At 48.5% G+C, this 22,778-nt stretch overlaps 1 protein-coding gene across 2 annotated transcripts in view; it reads left to right on the top strand.

Annotated features, from left to right (window-relative positions):
* Positions 1-22,778, top strand: part of STK10 (serine/threonine kinase 10) — a 112,353-nt gene that overhangs the window by 7,527 nt on the left and 82,048 nt on the right. For both annotated transcript variants that reach the window (XM_077895538.1, XM_077895537.1), the window contains exon 2: positions 17,381-17,545. In XM_077895538.1, the coding sequence (XP_077751664.1) occupies positions 17,381-17,545 (165 nt within the window). The remainder of the gene's footprint in view (positions 1-17,380; positions 17,546-22,778) is intronic.

Here is a 22,778-nt window from a genome sequence, read left to right on the forward strand (position 1 = left end):
GGCCAGATCCTGGCTGTCCCACTTCGCAGCTGTGTGATCTCAAGTGCTAGGCTGGTGTCTGAGCCTGTTTGCTCATGTGTAGGGTGGGGCTGAGACGCGTACTCACCCCACATGTAGGGCACAACATTTGGCTCATAGGAAGTGCTCAGTGTGGCCAGTGGTCTCCCCAGCTGCTAGGTGTACTGGGTAGGGGGAGGAGAGAGAGAGGTTCTGCTGGGTGGGGTGAGCTGTAGCAGGACAGGGGCAGGGCTCGTGGGGAAAGGGGAGGACTTCCACCAGGCAGAGGTGGTGATAGCAAGCTGAGAAGTTTGGCCCAGAAGTGAGGCCACAGAGTGAGGCCTGAGGTTGCCAGTCGGTGGCCCTGGAGGCTTTTATGGTCTGTGGACTGTTTGGTGGCTCCCATGGTGGCTGAACCAGATTTGAGGCGATTGCCAGCATTTTGAATCCTATTTCACATAAAAGCCCCCCTTCGTCTGGCTACCACCAGTGAGTGCTTTCTCTGTATTTAGGAGTCTGTTTTTGGTTGTTTGTTTTGTTTTCTGGATTCCACATATAAATGAAATCATATGGTAATTGTCGTTCTCTGACTGATTTAGCATAGTATCCTTTAGGTCCACCCAAGTTGTGTCACATGGCAAGATCTTTTTTATGGCTGCCTAATACTAATATGTAACACCGCATCTTCTTTATCCATTCGCGGATCGGTGGACACTAATCAGTTGCTTCCATATCTTGGCTATTGCGAGTAATGCTGCAGTAACCGTAGGGGTGCAGATGTCATTTTTTTTTTTTTTTTAGATTTTATTTAAGTGTTTTTTTTTTTTTAATTCATGATAGACAGAGAGAGAGAGAGAGAGAGAGAGGGAGAGAGAGAGGCAGAGACACAGGCAGAGGGAGAAGCAGGCTCCATGCAGGAAGCCTGATGTGGGACTCGATCCCAGGACCCTAGGATCATGCCCTGGGCCAAAGGCAGACTCTAAACCCCTGAGCCACCCAGGGAGGGATTCCTTGCAGATGTCTTTTTAAGGAGTGTTTCCACTTTCTTTGGGTAAATACCTAGTAGTGGAAATGCTGGGTTGTATGGTATTATTATTATTATTTTTTAAGATTTCTTTGTTTAGAGAGAGTGTGCAGGCTGGGTAGGATGGGAGGGGCAGAGGGGGAGAGAGAGAGAATCTCAAGCAGACTCCCTGCTGAACACGGATCACTTGATCTAAAAACCCTGAGATCATGACCTGTGCTGAAATCAAGATTTGGATGCTTAACCAGCTGTACCACCCAGGTGCCCTGGTGTCTCTGTTTTTAATTACTTGAGGAAGCTCCATACTATTCTGCACAGTGGCTGCACTGATTTACATTCTCCCCAACAGTGCATGAGGCTTCCTTTTTCTCCATATCCTCTCCAACACTTGTTGTTTCTTGTGTATTTGATTTTAGCCATTCAGACAGATGTGAGAACTCATTGTGGTTTTCGTTTGCATCTCCCTGATGATGAGTGACGATGAGTATCTTTTCATGTGTCTGTTGGTCACCTCTTAATAGTATATTCTATCTGACCTAGTATATCCAAAGTATCATTTTTTTAAGATTTTTTAAAAAATATTATTTATTTATTTATTCATAGAGACACAGAGAGAGAGAGAGATGCAGAGACACAGGCAGAGGGAGAAGCAGGCACCATGTAGAGAGCCTGACATGGGACCCTATCCAGGGTCTCCAGGATCACGCCGTAGGCTGCAGGCGGCGCTAAACCGCTACGCCACCGGGGCTGCCCCAAAGTATCATTTCAACTTAAAATAATATAGAATGAAAAAGATACTTGCTTATTGATTTTTTTAATGTAATTTTTAAGTGATCTCTACACCCAGCTCGAACTCACAACCCTCAGATCTGGAGTTGCATGCTCTACTGACCGCGCTAGCCAGGTGCCCTAAATTAAGAGATATTTTATATTCTTATTCCACACTAGCCCTTTGAAACTGGTTTGTGTTTTGTGTTCACAGCACGTCTCAGTCTGGACTAGCCACGTCTCAGGTGCCCAGTAGTGACATGTGGCTGCTATGCTACGCAGTACAGATCTGGCCTCTGATGTTCACCAGCACCCTGTATCCTCCTCTGACCCCCTCTGTACTTGTCAGTTGCCTCCTTGAGTCCACTGGTCAGTGGGTTTGGGAGCTGGGCTTGGCTTGAGGGGCTGACCAAAGCAGGGCCTGATCAAAAGGGGCCAAGTCAAAAAGGCTTTGGAATGCCAAGCTGAGGGATTTGGTTGTGATGATTTTGAGCTCAGCTAATGTCCTGCTTGTCCTGAGTCCCAGGGCCTGACCAGGTCAGTCTCATGCAGTATTAGAGAGGAGCTACTTTTGGATGGTCACCAGAGTAGGGGAGCTGGGGGATGCCAGAGCCAGGTTTCCTGGTTGCCGAAGGTGGGAACAGAGGGGCCACACCCTGGTAGCTAGAGCATGTGGGGTTGGGAGAGAGCCAGAGCTGTGGTTGGGGCCCAGGTCAGAGCTCAGGGAGAGGAAGTAAGTAACTGATGGAAGGCACCCAGCCCAAGAATGAGATGTTGTATGTGGGTGGGAGGCAGGGAAGATTCTAGAGAGCAAGGGATGGTTGTGAGGAGGAGGCAAGAAAGCAGACAGTGTGAGGAGGGGAGGGAAGCTCACCTTTGCCGGGGATCAGAGATGGCACAGGAACTTGGATGAATTTCTAGAGTTAGAGCCTGGCTTTCTACCTCTTGTGGGTTGTATGATCCTTTTTTTTTTTTTTTTTTTTTTAAGATTTTATTTATTTATTCATGAGACACACACACAGAGAGAGAGGCAGAGACACAGGCAGAGGGAGAAGCAGGCTCCATGCAGGGAGCCTGATGTGGGACTCAATCCTGGGTCACCAGGATCAGGCCCTGGGCCGAAGGTGGCACTAAACTGCTGAGCCACCCGGGCTGCCTAAGGGTTGTATGATCCTGAGAAAAGTACTTACATGTCTGTTTGTGTCTTTAGCTGCAAGGAGGTGCTAGGAATTGGACTATCTCAGAAGGGGTTTGAGGGTGAAATGACCCATGGAAACCACTTGGCTCAGGACTTCAGGAAAGCTCAAATAAATGGTAGCCATTAGAATGATTAATTGAGCACCTACTGTGTGCCAGCCATGTAGGTTCCAAGGTGAGCAAGGTAAGTGAGTGGAGTTGTCCTTCTTATCTGTTGATCGTTTATGCTTCTTCTGAAGGCCCCACAAGAGGCAGGGGTTCACATCCTCACTCCACACCTGATGACGCAGAGGCTCAGGGAGGCATGTTGGTTGATTTACTTAGGCTCATGTAGCTTTTCCATGGCAAGGCTAGGACTTGAACCCAGGTGTCTCTGGCTAGGAGCCTGTGCCCTTTCTACTGAACCATATGGAGGGGAAGACGAGGGATGTGAGGAGAGGATCCAGGGTCACTTCAGTGTGGTGTCTCCCTGTGGCTTTGGAGTTTGTGCCCAGGAATGCCACCCTCCTTCCTAGGCCTGCCTCAGCTGGGTTTGAGCCCTGAGATGGTGGAGGTGGTGGTGGCCTCTCGCACAGAGGAAGTGGTGATGGGTGTAGGCAGGGCTCCGGCTCACAGAGGAAGTGGCAGGGGAAGTGGGCCAGCATCATGGTGAGGAAGCTGGGTGCTCCTGGCCTCCTCCTGGAGCTCTGGTGGGTGTGGGCCTGCCGGTGCTATGGCATCTTAAGGCTCTGGGTGCCTCTGGGTGCTGCTGGCAGGGCAGGGCAGGGAGGCCTGTACCCAGAAGAGCTTCCTCCCTTCCCCATTTTCCTCACCCCTTGTCCCTCCCTCCACTGCACTCACCTGCCTCTTCACTCACTCTTCTCTCTTCCCCTTTCTCTCTGCTTTCCCCTTTGCTACTTTTTTTTCTTCCTTTCCCCACAGCTTGCTTATTTTGTTTTCTTACTGACAGGCAACACCAGAGCCGGGATTCAGGCCGAGACTCAAGAGGTTTAACCACTGTTGTGGTGACTGAAGAGTTAACTCTAGCCAGGCTCTGTGCAGTGGGGGAAGAAGATGGGGCCAGGGAGAGGAGTGGAAGGGAGCACATCCCTTTTCCGTCTCAGGATCTTTGCCCTTGCTGTTCTCTTTGCCTCCTACTCTCTTCCTGCTACTCTGCACAGCCAGGCTGCTCCTCATCCTGTGGGTCTCAGTTCCCATGTCCCCTCTCAGAGAGGCCTGCCCTGACCACCCATCCCTGACCAAGGGGACAGCTCTCTGCTGATTTCCTTCAGAGCTCCAGTCACAGTGGGTTTCTTTTGTGTGTCTCCTTATATTCTTGTCTCCTTATATTCTTTCCTCTCTGGAAGGTATAAGGTTCCTGGAGGCAGGGAGTTTTTTGTGGCTAGCATGGTAGATGCTTAGTTTCTGCTGCGTCAGTGAACAACGAATGAGTAAGTGGCAGCCCTACCTTCCTCCCTTTGTAGGCAGGCCCGGCGCTGAGAGTATGAGTGTAGGCACAGGGACCAGTGCTGAGCTTTCTCCTGGTTTCCCTGCCTTCTTGCTGTGTGATCTTGGGAAAGTCACCTACCTCTCTGGGCCTCAGTGTCTTGAGCTATAAAATGGAGGATCAAAAAGTGCTTCCCTGAGAGAACTTGGGAGGATCAAGTCGTGGCCGGTCCTTAACATAGTGCTCAGCAATGGAGGCAGAAGTGAACATGGCTGTCATTGTCATTGTGCTGCTGATTATTTCTGTTGATTGACCTGACTGGCTGCCTGAGGATTGGCAGGCAGAGTCCCTGGAGGCCCCTGGTCCACCTCTTCTTGTTTGTCACGCAGGAGGCTGCCTCTTGCATAGGAGTTAGTGTGATGCGTTGCTGGGGGTCAGCCTAAAGCTTCTTTCTCTCTTGACCTGTTACGATGATGAACATGATTCTGTGATAAAGAGGCTCCATCCCGGCCTTTGGGAGCTTCACAGTCTTGGCTCTGTGCCTGCCAGTCAGTCTGGGGGTGGCCCAAGCTGCTCTGGTTGGTGGAAGAGCAACATTCATGCCTTGAAGGGCACGCCTGCCTTTGCCCTCCTTCCTGGAAAGCTCCAGCCTGTTTTGTCTGGGAGCCCAGGCCCAATTCTTGGCTTCTGAGGCTGTTGCCACCATCAAAGCTGGCTTTGTCACCCTGAGGCAATGTCCCCGTTGGAGCTGCCCTGCCTCCCTGTTTGGCCTTGAGGTTCTGTCTACCTTTGTCCTGCGTCTTGGTGGGCTCTGGTGCTCTAGCTCTTTCTCAAGCCTCCTCCTTCCTCAAATGCCCTCCACCCCCACCCCACCTTGAGGTGACAGGAAACTTGCTGCTCCTGTTGACCAAGGAGGGAGGACCCTGTGTTAGTGAGGAACCAGTGCCAGCCCTGTTCCGAGCCTCTGCTCTGTCTGCAGACCATCCACTGTGGTCGAACTGCAAGGTGACCCTCAGAAGACCTGAGGAGCACCCCGCACTTCCCACGGGAGCCCCGCCTCTGAGGCTTCTGCCTTGGTGGTGCCCTTCACCTCAGAAGTCCCAACTCGGCCATTGTTTTACTGTGTGACTTTGGGCAAGTTACATGGCCTCAGCTTCCTTTTCTGCAAAATGGGAATAAAACCAGCTCTCTCACAAGTGGGACATAATTCTTGTCCTGCACCATGGAATACTGGCGGGAGGTACTCCCAAATGCTAACGGCAATTATCTCTGGGATTATGGGTGGGTTTTTTCTTTTAATTGACGTAGAATTAAAGTACAGTATTCTATTAGTTTCTTTTAAGTGTACCACATAATGATGTAATAATTGTATGTGATACTCAGTGCTCACTACAATAAATGTGGCCACCATCTGTCACCAAACAACATTATTACAATATTATTGGCTGTGTTTCCTGTTTTGTATTTTTAGCTCCATGACTGACTTGTTTTATAACTGGAAGGAAGTTTGTACCACTTCATCTCCTTTATTTCACACTCTGCCCCACCTCTGGCAACCACCAGTTCTCTGTATTTAAGAGTCTGTTTGTTCATTTATTTTCTTATTATTTTAAAAGCAACATGTATTCATTAAAGAGAGTCTTCAAAATACAATATTACAAAGAAGACAAACCACCCATAATCCCTTGAGTGGACCTAGAAGGTGTTCTGCTAACTGAAACAAGGGACACACAGGAAGACAAACACCCTATGATTTCACTTACACGTGGAATCTAAAAAGCAAACAGCACAAAAAGTACTGTTGATTGAAAACTTGGAGCAGTTTTCACCTCTGAGGTTTGGAACTGCCTAGAAAGTGGGGCTGGTAAGGGCACACATCCCCCAGGGTTGTGGTGAAGATGGTCTGAGGGAAGCCCTGTATGGTGTGTGGATGGTGCGGGTCGCAGAGGAGGCCCTGGATAAAGCTTCTTCCTTCTCTCCTCTGGGCCCTTGACCCCAGACTGCCCTCCTGCCGTGATTCAGCACCCATTGCTCTCTGGGCCCTCTGGCTAAAGGGAGCTTGGGAGAGGTGGGAGCAGCGGCCCTGTATCACCTCTCACCTCCTTTATCAGCAGTAGGTGGGGTTGGATCCCCATCACTTTGAAAGAGCTGAGATCTGAAGGCTCCCACATCCCTGGCCAAGTTGGACGGGTTGCCCAGGTTTTCGGTCAAGGCCCTGGCATGGGATCTTTGAGGCCAATCCTATTGGGGCTTGGTGTTTTTATTTGCCAGCTCAGAAGGATTTGGAGGCTCAGCATTTCCCTGCTGTGCTGGGATGGCCCGCCAGGCTTCTCTTCCCCGAGGGAGAGGGTATTAAGTGGCCGTCTTTGGGAGCCATGCTGTTCCACCACTCTGTGCTTCACAATCTTTGCCATCCTCAAGTGTCTCTTGTTTTGAAACTTGGCCGTCTCATTTGTCACGAGCTGAAACTTGGCCCAGTGATTATTGATAGGGAAGTGGTTTCTCCACTTGGCAGGACTCATTAACTGTGTGTATCCTGCCCAGTCAAAGGCTTTGGCTTCTCCAAGGTAGAGAGGAGACAGCATTCAAAACCAGGGAACAGCGAGAGATCCCAGAAGATAAATACATTGAGGAGAAAATGGATTTCTTGTACTTTCCTCCTGTCTTTATGTGGAAGACATAATTTCTTTCTGTTTGCATGTGGATATGAACACCAATTCATCCATCCGTTATTTTAAAATACTCCATGTATACTGTGGCCGAACATAGGCGGCCAGGGGCCTTCGTTTTCTCTTACTAAGAGCAGAGTAGATACATTGTTGTTGAACAACGTAAAACACACTTTTAGGCTTTTGGAAATAAAAAATACGTAGTCCTAAGTGAGGACCGTAACTGCTGGTAGTTGACCGCTTAACCACGGTTTCTAAACTTTCTCCTGTGTCTCTGGAATTGTCCACACGGCTGTCAAAAGACTATAGCTGGCTTCTTGGCTTCCTGAAGGACACTTAGCTGGTAAGTATTAGAGTTGGAATTTGAAGCTAAGCCCTGTGCTGATTCCACAAATGACTTGATAGACGTTTGCCCATCTCTAGGTTGGGCAAGATGGGGGCCCGGGGGGGATGCAGTAGGTTAGGTACCTGTAGGAATAACTTTCTTGGCTACAGTATTGAGGGAATGAGAGAGTCTGGTATTCGTAGAAGCCAACAACAAGGTAGGCTCAAGTGCTTTTTGGGAAAAAAGACTTAATGATTGTTTACTGCCTAGCCCTACTTTTCATTCCTTTATTCCTCTCTCATATCTACCTGTTCTCCCATCTGCCCATTTATGCTCCTGCTTGCTCACACTCCTATCCATCATCTGTCCATCCTCCCACACACCCATTCTTCTGTCTCCCCTCTCTCCCTCCCTTCCATTCATCCATCCACCCACCCGCCCTCCCTCCCATTCATTCATCTATCCACTCATCCATCAATCCATTCACCCACCCTCCCATTCATCCATCCACAGCTCATGTACAAATTTGCCTACCCATTCTCCCATCTTCCCATTTATCCACCCTCCTGTATTCCTGTCTATTCACTGGCTATTTGAGGCCAGGCTCTATGGGGTGGACTAAAATGAATCAGAAATGGACTTAGCCTTTTAGAGCCCACCACCAAGTTAGAGAATCTCTGAACACAAATGACTAGGGTGCCAGGTCTGTGAAGAAAGTTCTAAGAAGGGTAGCCCGCGTGGCTCGGCCATTTAGTGCCACCTTCGGCCCGGGCCCTGATCCTGGAGACCCGGGATCGAGTCCCACGTGAGGCTCCCTGCATGGGGCCTGCTTTTCCCTCTGCCTGTGTCTCTGCCTCTCTCTCTCTCTGTGTCTCATGAATAAATAAATCTTAAAAAAAAAAAAAAAAGAACTAAGAAGGTGGAGATTAGTAGTCGGGGAGCTGGGGTTCTGAGAGCACTTCATGGAACAGGCTGCACTTGAGTTAGATTTTGTGGAATAAATACAGCATGGGGAAGGCACTCCAGGTGGAGGAAAGAGCAGAAAGAAAGGCGTGAAAGTAGGAAGTAGAAGGGCACTGGCCATAGCCTGGGTAGGGGAGGTTGGGGAGGTGGGGGGGTGTATGTGGCTGTTGGGGGGGAAGTAGGGGGAGGCAGTGGCATCCTGGAAAGTAGATGGGGCAAATTACCAGGGCCCCGAGTGCCAGACCAGGCTGTTCAGGCTTTGTGTCAGGCAGCAGGGAGCCATTGAAAGTTGCCCAAAGACAGTTTCTGGTTGAAGGAACTGAGGGGAGGGATGGGGAAGGAGGACTGGCACACCTAGAAGCCAGGTGGGAGCCGCTGGAGATGTTTCCTCTGGGGGAGCAGAAAGCTGGGCCCGCGTCAGGTCCTGACAGCACGTCCTAGCCGGGTGACCCAGGCTAGAGGCCTTTGTTTTCTCTTACTAAGAGCAGACAGCAGTACTTCTGCATACCTCATGGACCTGTGCTGGATACAAGTGGGGTGCTGCTTATCCTGCCTCAAGAGACCATTGGAGGCCTTTGGCTGGCCGCCTTCTTCCTACGGCCCACAGTACCCAAGCTTCTGGAAGGCTAGGCTCTGGCGCACATGCTCCACTCCTCGACTGACTCATGCTGGCCAGCCAGGGGTGTTAGTGGAATCTGAACCCGAGGCCACATTGGCCGCCTGTCCTGGCTCTGTGTCTGCTGCCCTCAGCGTACCCTGCTTGCATTTCTGTTGGGTCTTTTCCCTGCCCGGAGCCAGTCCTGCTGTGACCTTCCAGGGCCAGATTTCCTCTCTCCCTAATAACATCGAAGCCGTTCCTGTGATTAGTAACAGACCTCACCATGCAAAGATAAAATGTTTTTGGGCAGGGACACCACAGCTGTATATTGTAGGACACAGACCAAACCCCTTCTTGGTTCCAGGGCCTGAGCCATATTTGAGCCATCCAGAATCAAGAGGGTGGGGACAATAGCTTTAGCCTTGTCTACTCCAGTCTTTGGCTCTGACCCACACACCCAGGCTGCTCATCTGACAGGTCAGCTGGGAGCCTTCCCTCACGCCTGCTGCCCAGCCAGGTTGCTAGGAGACCTCACTGGCGAGTGATCACCACCCAAGCGGCTTCAACGCACTCTTTGCACTTGAGACCTTTGTTTCTTCCTAGGAAAAAAATATATACTTAGGCTGGGACTGGAACATGGGAGTGAGTTTTAGATGCCCAATCACCCATTTTCTGCCAGGTGCAGCCTTCTGTGAAAAGCTGCCTACTAGAGCTTTGTGCAGTGATGGGAATATTCCGTTTCCGCTCTATTCGGTGGCAGCCATGTGTGGCTACTAGCTGCTACATTGGACAGCACAGCTCAGTGGGTTCCTGGGAGGACGGGTGCCCATCCCTGGATATATTCAGGATAAGGTCAAGATAAAGTAGGCACTTCTGGGTACTGTACCCCTGTCTGTCCTTGCTGGGTCCCCTGTGGATAATTGTCAGATGTCATTGAGTGACATTAACTTTTTTTTTTTTTTTTTGAGATTTTATTCATGAGAGACACAGAAAGAGAGAGAGAGAGGCAGGCTCCATGCAGGGAGCCCGATATGGGACTCGATCTCAGGTCTCTAGGATCAGGCCCTGGGCTGAAGGCGGCGCTGAGCCACTGGGCTGCCCTGAAATTAACTTTCATAAACCACTTGGATTCCTTAGGCTGTGTCTTCAGGTCCTCCTTATTTGTAGGTACCCACAATTTCCCCCAAAGTTCTAGCTTAGCAACAGTTTTATTATCCTGCTTCGTTGACTATTACGGCTTAATTATTTTCCTCATTACTATATTGTCCTCTGATATTTTATTTATTTTATTTTATTTTATTTTATTTTTATTTTATTTTATTTTATTTTTATTTTTTATTTTATTTTATTTTATTTTATTTTATTTTATTTTATTATTTTATTATTTTATTATTTATTTATGATAGTCACAGAGAGAGAGAGAGAGGCAGAGACATAGGCAGAGGGAGAAGCAGGCTCCATGCACCAGGAGCCTGATGTGGGATTCGATCCCAAGTCTCCAGGATCGCGCCCTGGGCCAAAGGCAGGCGCCAAACCGCTGCGCCACCCAGAGATCCCTGATTTATTATTTTAAAGGGTTACTTAATATCCCACTAAGTTGACCATTGTCTTACTGTTGAATATTTAGATTATTTGCTTTTTTTTTTGTAGATCTTATTTATTTATTCATGAGACACACAGAGACAGAGGCATAGGCAGAGAGAGAGAGGCAGGTTCCCTGCAGGAAGCTTGATGCAGCATTTGATCTCAGGATCTCCGGTTTAGGACCTGAGGTGGGATCACGATCTGAGCCAACGGTGGATGCTCAACTGCTAAGCCACCCAGGCTTCCCTTACTTAGATTTTTTGGCTGTTGTTCTGGACTACTGAACAACATGGTCCTAGTACGTTTCTTTTATTGTCTTTATTTGAATTTCCTGGCCTTAAATTCTTAGGAATGAGGGATAAGAGGCTTTAAAAACCTATTGCCAATTTTGTCTTTAGAAGATCGAATCTGGATATTGTTGCCGGTAATGAACGTACCCATTTTAGCACCCGTTTTGTCACCAACACTGGAGGTTCCCATTATTCCTCATTTTTAAAAAATTTCATAAATATAAATGCCTACTTTCTTGGAAGAAGATCCTTGTGGCAGAAGAATCCCCTGGTTTCTATTGCCTGTGGCCCGTTAGTAACCATGTTTTCTACTTGGGTCTTTGTGTCCTAGATTATCAGTTAGGTCCTCTGAGAGGCCTCAGTGAAGGTCACTTGGTTGGTCTTGGTGATTCTTTTTAAAGTGGCCCTTGTTGCATGTGTTTCTTGTGGTGATGTACCTCCATAGATGTCTGTTCTCTGCTGGCATGCCCCCAGAGATGCCAGACTTACTTTTTGGTGGCAAGTGACAGAGTCCAGAAGGGGGTTTATTGGCTCATGTCCCTAAAAAGTCTAAGGACACATCCTGTCTTTAGGAATAGCTGGCTCTAGGTGTCCACAGACTTCATCATTTGCCCTTCTGCATTTGTGGGTCGTTTTCTTTATCATGGTTTCATCCTCAGGCAGAGTCTCTGAGGGATTGGCCACATGGACTGTAAGACTCTCCAGCCTTTCATTCTACTAGTTTAGCAACACCAGAGAAAGAAAAAAAAGCTGCTTTACTGATAACTTAACCCAAAACCCCAAACTAACCCAGAACCACCCAGATACAACCCTGTTGGGCCTGCCTTGGATCCCTTATGCAAGTGTGAACCACTGACTATGGCTGAGAGGGCCAGGAATGTATGGCTGGGCTTGGGCCGTGCCCTGGGACCAGGTGGACTCAGTCCCTTGTGAATCCCTTGTACCAAGAGGGAGAAGCAGTTGCCAAAACAAAGGAGAATTGTGAATCTACAAGCAGGGAAAAGGCAGCTGTCCTGGATTGCACCCTGGTCACTGCATTCACTTTTGTGGACTCGGTTTCCTCATCTGCAGAGGGGGTGGGGGAGTTGGGGTGTAGGAGTGGTGGTTAATGTTCTTTCTCATCTCTGGATTCTGTGATACCAGCTCTTTCCTTGGAGGAGGAGACAGGGACACAGTGATCAGCCTGCAGCTGGGAGGGAAGGGGTGGGCCTGGGGGTTGTCCCCACCAGCTGCTGCTCTGTGGTTGACTTTTAGAAAGCCCCTGGCCCCTGACTGGACTGGCCGGGGCTGGGCTCTCTGCTGGGAGGGTTGTCCCCACCTCCTCCAGGCTGGGCCGCACAAGGGGGAAGATTGTTCCTACAGAGGTGCCTGGGCCAGTAAACACAAGTGGCCACTGTGTGTCTGCTCTCAAGGGTGTGGGCTGAGGCGTTAGTCACTGCCAGCCAGCAGTGGAGGGCTGGGCGGGGGCTCCCCCGTCCTTTGCTAGACCCCAGCCTTGCCTTAGCCAGTGGGAGAGATGGACGTCAGAGGCCACAGACAGCCACTTGTTCTTGATGTGACTCCTTGCCTGTCAACTCCCACAGGTACCCCGTCCACTAGGGTCACCCTTAGTTTTCCAGACCCACCCACTCCCCAAGATGCCCTCTCGTCTGACCATGGAGGGAGCTTGGGCATCATGTCCCCATCCTTCTACTGTACGAGGGGGAAACTGAGGCCCAGACAGCATCTTTGAAGAATTTGACCTTGGGCAGAGTGGTGAGCACATGGACACTGAAGCCACATAGGCCTGAATTCAACTCCCAGCCATGTTATTGACCTGTTGTGTGTCCTTGAGCAAATGACTTCACCTTTCTGAGCATCAGTTTTCTTACATATAAAATGAGGCTCTTAATAGTACTTCCCTGGTATAAAAATTAATTGAGGGGATCATACAGTGTCCTCTTGTGCCCTTTTTAGGCTCCGTGGCTTCAGCCAGTTTCATTTTCCAGCTCTGCTTGTAAGCACATGTCCCAGCAGCTCCAGGCCTGCTGCCTCAGTGCTGGAGGCTAGCATAAAGCAGGGTTGGGGCAGCCTCAGGCTGCTCTGCTACTGTTCTGAGCTTGGATCTCATTGGCTAGCATGATCACATTCTTCTTTCTGAGCCAGTCATGTTCTAATTAACCCCTTCGAGTCACCCACCTACTTCTAGAATGGAGGTGGAATCTGCTCCATTGCATTTTAGAGACTGGGAATGAGCGCGGGTTCACTGAAGAAAAATCAGGAAAGGTGAATTTTGTCATGGGAGGGCAATGATTCCCACCACCAGTGCTCCTTCTAGGCAGAAGCTGTCTTGTTCACTGGACAAGTGCCTCACCTGTAACATGAACTCAGTGAATACTGGTTGAATGAATGGATAGGGAATGAGCTGATTCCTGGCAGCCTAGTGTAGTGAGGAGAACACTGGACTCAGGGGTCAGGAGACCACCACAGCTCACAGTCCTGGGTGGGTCCTCATATCACTTGGAGCCTCAGTCTGCTAATCTGGGAAATGGGCATGATGGCTGACACCTGCCTTACTAGCTTATGGGTGGATTAAATTTTGGTACGTTTAGTACTTAGCAGCTGTCAAGCACATTGTTGGTTGTGATCTTCATTATCTTTAGAAGTGGGAGATGGAGCAAAGAACCCTGAGTGCTTACCAAGAGGGGCTGGTTGGGAAGAGATTTGGAGCTTAGGTTCTTTGAGCAAGGTGGGCTTGCATTTGGATCTGCTATTACCCCCTGCCTGTCTCCCTAAATCTCTATTTTCTCATCTATAAGTTGGGAATCCTAATACTTACCTCCAAGGGCTGGATGGAGGATGGAGTGAGAAATCCTATTTAAGGCCCGTCTTGGCACACAGTGAGTGTTGAGGTGATGTTAGCTGTGTTTATCATCAGCCACTATAGCTTCCTCTGACATCCAGGTGAGCAGATAGCTGCCTCAACCAGGCTTTTAAAGAATTTGATTTTGGCCAAGTGACCTTAGGCACCACGATTGCTGCCAGCTAGCCCCTTTCTGGCAAGCTCTGGGCTCTGTAATCTAAGTGAGGCGCTGGGCAGCGGGTGTTGCTCAGTGTTGACACTGGCGCCCAGCTGGAGGCCCAGCCCTGTGGTCAATGCTGCCTTTCAGGGGGATGGGCAAGGCTGGTTTTGTGAACTCCTAGGAAACAGCCCCACTTTGGGGAGAAGATACTCTTTGAGGGAAACCCAGGAGGAGGTGACGTGCAGCCTCATTTCCCACCTCTCAGGAGTGAAAGGTGAATGCTTGAGGGGGTGGCCTATGCCCGTTCGCTCTGTCCCCGTGTGCTGCTCTGGCTGGGGGTCGGGAGAGCACGGTCGGGGTGGGTGCTGTGTTCACCCAGTAAAGGAGCAGAGCAGGCCTTACCTCCTCTTCTGGGTTTGGAGAGGAGGAGGGGTGGGAGTGTTGTGCAGTGGGTAAACCCTTACCCACATGGTGCTCTCACTGGACACTTGAAAATCAACATTACCAGAAATGAAAGGGCAGGTACATAATCTGTGTGAGGGAAGGAGTGATCACGAGAGCACTAGTGCCCAATGGCTGATTCATGACTCTCTCAGGTGTTCTTTTTTTTTTTTTTTTTAATTTATTTATTCATAGAGATGCAGAGAGAGAGAGAGAGAGGCAGAGACACAGGCAGAGGGAGAAGCAGGCTCCATGCAGGGAGCCCGACGTGGGACTCGATCCCAGGTCTCCAGGATCACGCCCCGGGCTCAGGCGGCGCTAAACCGCTGCGCCACTGGGGCTGCCCTCTCTCAGGTGTTCTCAACAAGTTTTCTAAACCGAGTATAGGGGAGAGGCCCCCCCTCAGACAGGGCGAGTGAGCCGGTGAGTTCCAGCACCAGGACTGACCCTGAGGAATGGCCCCACGTGAGATTCCCTCCCCTGCACCGGACTCCCAGGCCTGGTGTGGAAGGGGCGGTGTGGGGGCAGGGTGGGTGGGGGTCCAGACCAGCCCTGTCTCCTGTGTTGCTGGGGACTCTGCTTCAGTCTCCTCATCTGTGCAGAAGGTAGTAACAGCACCGACCTTGTAGGGTGCTTGAAGAGATAAATGAGTTAGCACATGTTGAAGTATAGACCAGTGACCTTGATCAGTAGGAGATGATTGTTGTCGCTGTGAAGGGGCCTGGTGACTTTGCAGCTCAGTTAATAGACACAGTTACCTAACCTGAGAATAAATTTACAAATGAGTGTAAAAATTGGCTACTGGCCTCACTCCCTTCCAGAAGGTTCTCTGGTGAGGATTGACACCCCTTCTTAGTTCCCTTCCTCCTATAAGCATGCTTTCTAGTCACTGGCACCTTGAGGCCAGGGGCAGGGTTGCTATGTCTCTGCTTAACAGACTGGGCCCCCCAGGCGCCCCTGCTCGGTCTCTGCATGGAGGAGGGTGCCCTTGTACAGAGCTGGCCTGGGAGCATTCCTAGGTGGCTGTTGGCATTTGGTCTTAGGTAGAGACTTCTGAGTTCTGGAGATGACAGGGAGACCTAGTAACAGCAGTGGAAAGTACACAGAGTCTTGGAAGTTAGAGGACCTAGATTCAGATTCTGGTGCCATCACACTAGTTCCAGCCATGCCCCCTCTCCGAGCCTATAGAATGGGGGCACTAAGATGCCCAGAACTGGTGTCATATGAGGTGATGTGAATACCTATTGTCCTTCATGGGGTTCTAGGCATGCAGAAGCAGCTGGGCCGTCACCATTTCCAGTAGGTCAGGTTGCAGAGTTGGTGTATGTGGTGAGTGGCATGTAAAGCTGTCCTCAGGAACGCACTGCAGTGGATGCTAACGGCTGCTTACGAAGTCCAGAGCAGCTCATTTTCCCCATTCTTTCCCATGGATTGCGATTCCAAAGTTCTAGACGAGCGGCCTGCTTTTTGGGCCCATGTTGTAGGCAAGCGTGCTCTCTGAAAACCCAAGCCCCACACAGCACAGTGGGCGAATGCTCCCAGCAGCCCTTGAGGCCCACAGGGCTTGTGGGTTCTCCTCCCTTTTCCTGGACACCAGCTGCTCGTGGCTGGAGTTGCTTGTACCCACTTACATGATTATTTTTCTCTTGCTCTCAGTTCTTAAAATTGTGGTAAAATATGCATAACATAAAATTGATGATTTTTTTTAAAGATTTTATTTATTCATGAAAGACACAGAGAGAGGCAGAGACAGAGGCAGGGGGAGAAGCAGGCTCCCTGGCAGGAGTTTGATGCAGGACTCGATCCCAGGACCCAGGGATCACAACCTGAGCTGAAGGCAGTTGCTCAACCACTGAGCCACTCAGGTATCCCTCCCTTCCTTTTTAAGGCTGAGTTAATAGTCCATTGAATTTTACCACTTGTTTCTCCATTCACCCATGAGTGGAGATCTGGCTTGTTCACACCTTTTGGCTTTTGTGGATAGTGCTCCCATAAACATGGATGGACAGACACCTTCTCAAATCCTTGCTTTCCGTTCTTTTATTTTTATTTTACTGATTTATTTATTCATTAAAGACAGAGAGAGAGAGAGAGAGAGAGAGAAGCAGAGACACAGGCAGAGGGAGAAGCAGGCTCCATGCAGGGAGCCTGATGTGGGACTCGATCCCGGGACTCCAGGATCACACCCTGGACCAAAGGCAGGCGCTAAACCGCTGAGCCACTCAGGGATCCCTCTCTCCCTCTTTTTCATCAAGTAAACTTGTTATACTGGTGAAATGCATCAAGAACGCACCGTTCTGCTACAGTTGCTGGGTACTTAAAGCCCTTGTTCATTTTACTTTTAACGTATGGGAAATGATGCAAATAAATGTATGAAACTTTCCTATTAGTGTTTTTAAACAATATGCAAAGAGCCCTATCTCTCCCCATTTTAGGTGCCTTCCTAGCCTGCTATCAGGCAGCATGTTTCCAGAGTTTTCTATGCATTTACATGTAGTCGTGAGCATTTATGAAAGCAGTTTTCCAGTTTTTTAAATTTTCCATTCTTTTTTTAAATTTTTATTTATTTATGATAGAGAGAGAGAGAGAGAGAGGCAGAGACATAGGCAGAGGGAGAAGCAGGCTCCATGCACCAGGAGCCTGATGTGGGGCTCGGTCCCAGGTCTCCAGGATCGCGCCCTGGGCCAAAGGCAGGCGCCAAACCGCTACGCCACCCAGGGATCCCAATTTTCCATTTTTTATAGAAAAAAGTATCCTACCACTTCATTGTTCAGTGACTTGGATCTCTTACTGAGCAGTCTTTCCATGGTGTTTGTAGAGCTATGCTATTCTTATATTTTTACTCATCCTGTAGTATGGGATCATGTTAAAAAACATGATTATTAGGAAATGCTGAACACTGTTTCTCACACATGCCCCCTGCACTGACGTGCTGAGCAGCACTAGCCATTGGTAAGAACAGCGGATCCCCTGTTTGGCCTTGTGGTCCCCATCCGGACCTCTGGGCTGTGTTGGCATTCCCGCGGGCCTCTCCGAGCTGGCTTCCAGTTTCATGCCAGGCAGGCCTCGTTGACCTTCTTTGTCTCCCCTTTGCAGGCCAAGAACAAGGAGACAGGTGCTTTGGCTGCCGCCAAGGTCATTGAGACCAAGAGTGAGGAGGAGCTGGAGGATTACACGGTAGAGATCGACATCCTGGCCACCTGTGACCACCCCTACATTGTGAAGCTCCTGGGAGCCTACTACTATGACGGGAAGCTGTGGGTAAGAGCCACCTGCCTGCCCCCTCTTGGTCCTTGTGGCCCGGTAGACTGGAGCTAGCCTGGTTCAGAGGTCCTCAGCTCTTCCTTAGTGTTTGCTTTGGGAGGAAAAGGTGAAGTAGGGGGCCCTGGCCGCCCCCCCCCATCCTTCCCTTTCTACAGAGCCTCCCCACTTTTGCAGGTAGGGGCAGTGGTTTGGAGGAGGAAGGAATTCTAAAGTTCTGCCGGGCCTCAAGTCCCAGAGCTGCCACTTCCAAGTTGGAGAACCCTAGGTGTATTCTTAACCTCACTGCCTCGGTTTTTCCAACTGTAGGATGGGGGTAATAATAGAACATAGTTCGTGTGGTTATTACAGGGATTAAATAAATTAATTCATGATCAGCACTTAGAGGTGTGTACCTGGCAGGTTTAAGAGTTTGGTGACTGTTGGCTGTTTTATTATTTGTAACAGTGGCATCGTTACTATACCACTGCTTTGGCTGCTACGTGGGGATTATTTTCAGTGCAGCACTAAGCACATTCTCCATCAGCAGCCTTAGTTTGATGTGCATAGTGCAGATGCTGCTTCAAGCCCCGCCTTCCAAACCCAGCATCACCCCCCAGCTGGTCTAGAGAATTTCCGCAGTGCCCCTGGTTTTCATAGGATGTGTCTGCTGTGTAGAATGCCTGTCCTGTGGACGGACGCTCTTCTAGGATGAAAGCCTCTCAGTTGATAAAACCCAGACCGCCTAGAACATACGTGTTTGTTCAAACTATTTTTCAGCAAGTGGTTTTCTTTTTATATGTAAAGCAACATACTTATGTCCCTAAAACTCAGTTCCACATTTGTCACAAAATCATGTGCAGGAAAAGTCTCCTGTGAATTCTAGATGCTCTTGGGAGACTGTGAGAATCACATGTAGATGTTTTGCAGAGGCAGCTGCGGGGCGGCAGGGCCGGGCGTCTCCAGTGGTGCTGGAGCTGGGAGAGCGAGCTGGCCCGGGCACGGGTCCGCATTGCCGCACACAGCAAGGTTAACTGTGATTTGGTGGTCAGCAGGGGATGTTTTCAGCATTCGACTTCCTACCATGCTAGTTTATTATGTGTATAGAGTTACATTTTAGGAAATTCATGGAAGTTTGGTGTTGATAAGTAGTTCGTGATCATCTTTCCCATTTAAAAGAAGAGGAAGCACTGGGGTGGCTCAGTGGTTGAGTGTCTGCCTTCGGTTCAGGGCATGATCCCGGGGTCCTGGGATCGAGTCCCACATCAAGCTCCCTGTAGGGAGCCTGCTTCTCCCTCTGCCTATGTTTCTGCATTTCTGTCTGTATCTCTCATGAATAAATAAATAAAATCTTAAAAAAAAAATACGAGGAAATAGACCCCAGGTTTTTTTTTTTTTTTTTTTTTTTTTTTTTTCTTCACAGGATGCCTGCTTTTTACGAACAGACTACTGACACTGGATGGGGGGAAATCTGTGTTTCATTTGAGTAAAGAATCCTGCTGTTTAAGAAATCTAAAGGAGAGTTTAGAAACCACTGTCAGTTTATCCCTTTCATTTCACATAAGTAAAGGAAGCCAGGGTGTGAGGGGAGTGAGAATGTGGCCTCCCTAGCCCTGCCCAGAGCTCTGTCCACTGACACTCAATTCTGGATAGAAGCCAACTTTCCTTTGCCTCTCAGAGTATCTCCTTGGGGAACCTCCTGGATGTCACTGGGGGGATAAAACCACCATTACTTGATTGCTAGCTGCCGATACCAAAACCCTTCCTCACCCACCATCCCCGGGTGCCTCAGGAGGTGGTGAACAGGATGAAGAAAGACACAGGCATAGAGAAGGCACACCCGCTTGCTCATAGTCACACACCTGTGCCTACGTGTTTCCTCTGTCCTGATTCGTGGAGCTGCTTTTAAAAAAGTTCTCTCTTTTAAGAAATTAAATATTACATCTATAGTTACCAGAGAAAAATGAGAGCATACAGAAAAACAAGAGAAAAAAAAGATTAAAACCATTAGAGTTTTTGTACCAGATAGCCACTAATAACATTTAGAACATACTTTTCCTAGGTTTTTAAAAATACATACACATACATACCCATATCCACAGGCTTTTTTAAAAAAAGGAGGATTGAGGGCAGCCCGGGTGGCTCAGTGGTTTAGTGCCACCTTCAGCCCAGGGTGTGATCCTGGAGGCCTGAGATCGAGTCCCACGTCGGGTTCCCTGCATGGAGCCTATTGCTTCTCCTTCTGCCCGTGTCTCTGTGTCTCTGCCTCACTCTCTCTCTGTCTCTCATGAATAAATAAATAAAATCTTAAAAAAAAAAAGGATTGACACCATACTTATTACTTTACCTTTTACCTCTTTTTATTTAAAGTCTATTTTTTTAAAGTAATCTCTACACCCATCTTGGGGCTTGGACTCACCACCCTGAGATTAAGAGTTGCATGCTCTACCAACTGAACCAGCCAGATGCCCTATTTATTTAAGGTCTATTAAGAACTTTTTTTTTTTTTTTAAGATTTTATTTATTTATTTATGGGAGACAAACAAAGAGTGGCTTCCTGGCAGAGCCTGATTCAGGACTCGATCCCAGGACCCCTGATCATGACCTGAGCTGAAGGCAGGTGCTCAACCACTGAGCCACCCAGGTGCCCCAAGAACAACTTTCATGTCAGTGGGGAAACACTTGCATTTTCATATTTGTAGAATTCCATCTTCTGACCATGTGACTTTCTGTTATTGGGCATTTACACTGCTTTTTTTTTTTTTCTGTCATAAACAAAGTTGTGATGGGCCTCTTTGCATTTTTGTGTGCTTGTCTGTGAACCTTTGTGAGAAAATTTTTAAGCATGTTAAGTGTCTGTTGCTCAGCCAGCCTCACAGAGCCACTTTTCCTCTTATATAAAGTTTTCCCATCTACCTGCCCACCTACCACACCCACCCAGCATTCATCTGTTTATCTGTCCCATCCATCCTCTTGTCTACCCACACAATCTTTATTGGACTGCTGATGATGTACTCATTAAGAAAAACATCTTTTATATGTCTGTCTTCATTATTGATTGTGGCTGGGTACCAAGTTCATGACTTTCCCAGGTCCGAGATAATACGATCCACAGGTAACGTTCACCTAGAGCTTACTCTGTGCAAGGCCTTTTGCTGTTGCATTTTACTAGGATTATATCATTTACTTTTCATTCTGCGGGGTAGTTCCTTTTCCCCCATCTTACAGATGAAAATGAGCAACAAAGAGGTTAACAAGTTCCCACCCAAGGCCATGCAGCTAGAAAGTGCAGAGTTGGAAAACAGAGAAGGACAGTGTGTAACTGGGCTGTGACCATCATGAGGTTGTTTAAATAGATATGTGAGAATGTTCTGACACAAAGTTGCCTTTAGGCTAGGACTTTCTTACCTGGGTCTGCAGTGTGGCCAAAACTATTTCTTACCCTCCTCTTTTGTAACTGTCCCTACACCCTACATTTGTTGTTTTGTAGACCCTTGTTGGTACCATGTCCTCATTCTTGAGGATTTGAGTTTTAGACAGTGTGAAATCAAGGCAGAAGGTGCTAGAATTAAGTGGATGACAGGGAAAGGGTCTTCAGCAGAAGGAGCAGCACGGGCAGTGGTGTGGAGGCATGAAAGTTGTGGCATTTGGATGATGGGTAGTCTCGGATCAGGGCAGCCTGTGGAAGGAGGAGGGTGGTAAGTGATTGGAGGACATATTGTGTGCAGGGCCTCCAGATGCCAAGGTGAAGAGTTTGCACTTAACTTTTTGGATCAGTGGTTCTCCAAGTACTGCCCTCAGACCAGTGGCAGCAGCCCCTGTGAAAAATGCCAGGTGTATGTCCTAGCCCAGACAGATCTGCTGAATTGGAAGCTCTTGGTGGGGCCCAGCAGCCCTGTGTTTTACAAAGCCCTCTAGATGACTCTGATGCTTGTTTAGCTTTGAGAACTGTTTCAGGTAATGGGGAGTTAGTGGCAGTTTCCATGGGGAGAGACATCTAGTGTTTTATTTTTTAATTTTATTAAAATTTTTTTTTAAAGATTTTACTTATTTATTCATGAGAGACACACACACACACACAGAGGCAGAGACAAAGGCAGAGGGAGAGCAGGCTCCATGTAGGGAGCCTGACGTGGGACTGTGATTGCGGATCTCTAGGATCAGGCCCTGGGCTGAAGGCGGTGCTAAACCGCTGAGCCACCCAGGCTGCCCTAAAGTTATTTTCTTAAGATTTTATCTATTTATTTGACAGAAGAAGAGAGAGCACAAAAGTAGGAGGAGCAGCAGGCAGAGGCAGAGGGAGAAGCAGGCTCCCCACTGATCAGAGAGCCTGATGCAGGGTTTGATCCCAGGACCCCTGGATCATGACCTGAGCCAAAGGCAGACACTTAACTGACTGAGCCACCTGGGTGCACCACATGTTGTGTTTTATAAAGAAATCAGGTTTGAAGGGGCAAGAATAAAAGCTTTAAGGTCAGCCAGAAAGCACTAAGAAAAAAGGTTGTGAGAGGGAAACAGGATTTGGTTAGAAAGGCTTCAAAAGGAACATTTGAGGGACACCTGGGTGGTTCAGCAGTTGGGTGTCTGCCCTCATCTCCGGGTGTCATCCCGTAATCTGGGATTGAGTTCTGCATCAGGCTCCCTGCAGGGAGCCTGCTTCTCCCTCTGCTTATGTCTCTGCCTCTCTCTCTCTCTGTGTCTCTCATTAATAAATAAATAAAGCCTAAAAAAATAACAAAAAACAAAAAACAAAAGGAACATTTGAGCTGTATCTTGAAGGATGCGTAGGAGTGTGCAGGGATATCTCCAGAGGGATAGAGTGAAGGAAGAATGAGTTAAATAGGCAGCATGTGCAAAAGTATGGAAGGGAGAAGTCTCGTTCCGAGATACAGGGTTGAAAGGTACACTGGCATTTGGTGTTTCCTTCTGCATGATGGTTCTTGGATCCAGGCCTCCTGTGTGGCTCTAGGAACCATTTTTGCCATGATAGTGTCTTTGGCAAAACCAGTCCTGGACTTGGGGTCTGCTCTCAGGGCTTGGGCTTGGGCTTGGGATGAGCCATTGGGATCCAGCAACAGACCTTTCCCCTGAATGGGGTGGAGAGCATTCACCAAACCACCCCACCTACAATCTGACAAGATTAGCTCATTTTCTTCCAGAATTTATAGTTTTAGCAAAATCCCTTCATAGTTTCTTTTACCCACTTCTTTTTTTTTTTTTTTTTTTTTTTAAGATTTTATTTATTTATTCATGA

Source organism: Canis aureus, chromosome 4, assembly GCF_053574225.1.
Source record: "Canis aureus isolate CA01 chromosome 4, VMU_Caureus_v.1.0, whole genome shotgun sequence".
Lineage (NCBI taxonomy): Eukaryota > Metazoa > Chordata > Mammalia > Carnivora > Canidae > Canis > Canis aureus.